General features: G+C 57.4%; 1 protein-coding gene across 1 annotated transcript; it reads left to right on the forward strand.

Moving 5' to 3' along the window:
* The first annotated feature begins 720 nt into the window (after positions 1–720).
* LOC133267563 (cbp/p300-interacting transactivator 3) lies at positions 721–2,456 on the forward strand. Its single transcript, XM_061449910.1, has 2 exons — positions 721–806; positions 1,029–2,456. Exon 2 carries the CDS (start codon positions 1,041–1,043, stop codon positions 1,656–1,658), a length of 618 nt encoding a protein of 205 aa, XP_061305894.1. The 5' UTR covers positions 721–806; positions 1,029–1,040; the 3' UTR covers positions 1,659–2,456.
* The last annotated feature ends 290 nt before the right edge of the window (positions 2,457–2,746 follow it).

Genomic DNA, 2,746 nt, shown 5'->3' on the forward strand with positions numbered 1-2,746 from the left:
GGGAAATTGGGGGTGCTGGCCCTGGCACTGGATGCTGTCTGATGCTTTCCTCCCCAGCCTGCCCGAGGTGTCTGCACCTCAGATCCCAGGGGGAGCACCCAAACCCAGCGCTCTGATTGTGGGGATTTGCCAACATCATAGAACCACCTGTGTTGGAAGAAACCTTTAAGATCATCAAGTCCAACCGTTCCCCAGCACTGCCAAGGCCACCACTAACCCATGGCATTGAGCGCCTTGATTACACAGTGTGTGAACACTTGCAGGGACAGTGACTCCAGCCCTGCCCTGGGCAGCCTGTTCCAATGCCTGAGCACCCTCGGGGAAGGAATTGTTCATAATCTCCAGTCTAAATCTCCCCTGGAGTAGCTTGAGGCCGTTTCCTCTTGTCCTGTCATTTGCTCCTTGGGAGCAGAGACCACCTCCTGGCTCCATCCCTTCAGGCAGTTGTAAAGAGCAGTGAGGACCCCCTGAGCCCTCTCCAGACTGAACACCCTCAGACTCGTGCTCTGGTGCCCTTCGTGCTGGAGACAGCCGGTCCCCCTCGAGATGGGCTCCGCTGGGAGAACAGAGCGCGGCTCCCAGAGCCCGGCAGCGGCCGCCGAGCCGCGGCGGAGCCAACGAACCGCCCCGTCGGGGCTGGGCAGCCCCGCTCCGAGCTCCAATGGCTGGCGGGGGGCCGGGCCCGCCCCTGCCGCGGCTCTATAAGAGCCGGCTCCGGGACGCCGCGCATAGAACGAGCGGAGCCGAGTTCCAGCCGGAGGTTCGCTGCTGCCGCTGGAGTTGCTGCCCGCCGGAGCCCCGGATCGGTGCGTACCCGAGCGGGCAGAGCCCGGCTCCTCGGGGCGGTGCGGGGCCGCGCTTTGTCCGCGGGCAGACGGAAGACAGAAGCGGCTCCCGGGGAAGGGTGCGGAGCGGCGCCTTCCCCCCCGGGGCGGCGGTGGGGATCCTCGTTCGGAGCCGGCTCGGACGGGAGCGGGACGCGGTGGTGTCCGCCGGAGCCTTGCCCTGAGCCTTGTGTCGCCTTGCAGGGGCCTGGAGCCATGGCCGAGCACATGATGATGTCCATGAGCCACGGTGGCAGCGGGCTGCAGGGTTACCGCATGGGGGTGAGCGGGCTGCAGGGACCCCCGCAGCATGGGCAGCACGTGCTGAGGACACTGCCTGCCGCCGGTCAGATGATGCCCTATGGAGGGGCCACCATGGATGGTGCGATGAGGCCAAGACCCAACCTCAACGGACAGATGAGCCACCACCAGATGCAGAGTGCGATGATGTTCAACAGCCCCAGCCAGCAGCAGCAGCAATACATGGGGCCGGTGGGCACCCAGCAGCTGATGGCCAGCATGCACCTACAAAAACTCAACACCCAGTACCAGGGTCATCCCCTGGGTATGAGCAATGGGCCCATGGGAGCTGGTGCCCAGCAGTACAGAGTGGGGCCAAGCCAGCACCCAGGCATGCAGCACATGCCCTCACCAGCGCTGACCTTGAACGTTATGGACACTGATCTCATAGATGAGGAGGTCTTGACATCCCTTGTCCTGGAACTGGGGTTGGACCGGATTCAGGAGCTGCCAGAGCTATTCTTGGGACAGAACGAGTTTGACTTCATTTCAGACTTTGTTAGCAAACAGCAACCCAGTGCCATCAGCTGTTGAGGAGCTTTGAGCTCCTCCTTGTGTCTTGGTGGTTTTGAGTTTGTTTCTAACTTCCTTCTCCACCTGCCATCCTCCTCCTTTCCCCTGCCTTGCCCTGCCCTGGATTCCTGACCTCCCCAAAGAGACAATCATCGGACACTGGCTTGCAATGGATTGCTTTTTGTTTTTTTTTCCTTCTGTGTGGTTTTTTCCTGTGTGGGAGTTCCTGGGGAGGGAGAGTGCATCCCAAACAGAGCAGATCAAGAGCTCTTGCTGTAGAGCTGCCTCCAAATGGCATTAACGGGATTTCTGGCTTAAGTAGAAATAATGGACTTACGACTTTCCGCACCTCTGCTTTGGGTGCAGGCAGCGATGGGCAGCCCCACTGGGAGCTGGATTTGCTCAAGGATTCTGTGGTGCCAGTGAAGTTAAAGGATCCCCTGAGAGAGGATTGTCTCCGTGGTGCATGGTTTGAACCAGTTTCCCCTTGCAGACAGGGGTGGGGTTAGATATTTGTTGGGACTTTCTACTGTGACAGTAAATAGGTCTTCAGTCCCGTGTGTCCAGCTCGGAAAGGGGGCACTTCCCCTGCAGCAGGCTTTTCTCTAACTGGCTGAGCAGAATAAAGGATGCCTTGGGGAAGGGTGTGCATACGTGCCTAAATGTTCATCTCTGGAACTTCAGCTCTCTGACCTGTACAGCCAATCAGCTGTAAAATATACCAAGTGTTTGAGGTTGATTCAGGCATAAAGGCTTAAAGCTGCAGTCTGGCTCCACTTTTTTCCACCTCTGAAACCAAATAAAGACCACGAAGCTGTATATTCCAGTTCTAATCTTATTTATTTTTTTTTCCCTATGATTATTTATTTGCGAAGGGCTGCTTTTTGTTATTTGGCTTTGGGACTGCTAGGAAGGATGCATGGAGAGTACTGCAGCTTTAAGATGCTGGCTTCCAAAAGCAAGCAAGCAAAGCCTGGGCTAGTTTTCAAGCTGCTCTGCAAAAAGTCACTTCCCCCCCCCGAGAGCTTTGTGCTGGACGCACAGGACTGAGAACCCAACACCTTTCCGAACGTGATAAAGATGACTCGGTTTCTCCTTCCCGCACTCAG

The sequence above is a fragment of the Pezoporus flaviventris genome, unplaced genomic scaffold, assembly GCF_033815535.1.
Source record: "Pezoporus flaviventris isolate CSIRO_AGI_PZ_B2104156 unplaced genomic scaffold, CSIRO_AGI_Pfla_v1 ptg000008l, whole genome shotgun sequence".
Taxonomy (NCBI): domain Eukaryota; kingdom Metazoa; phylum Chordata; class Aves; order Psittaciformes; family Psittacidae; genus Pezoporus; species Pezoporus flaviventris.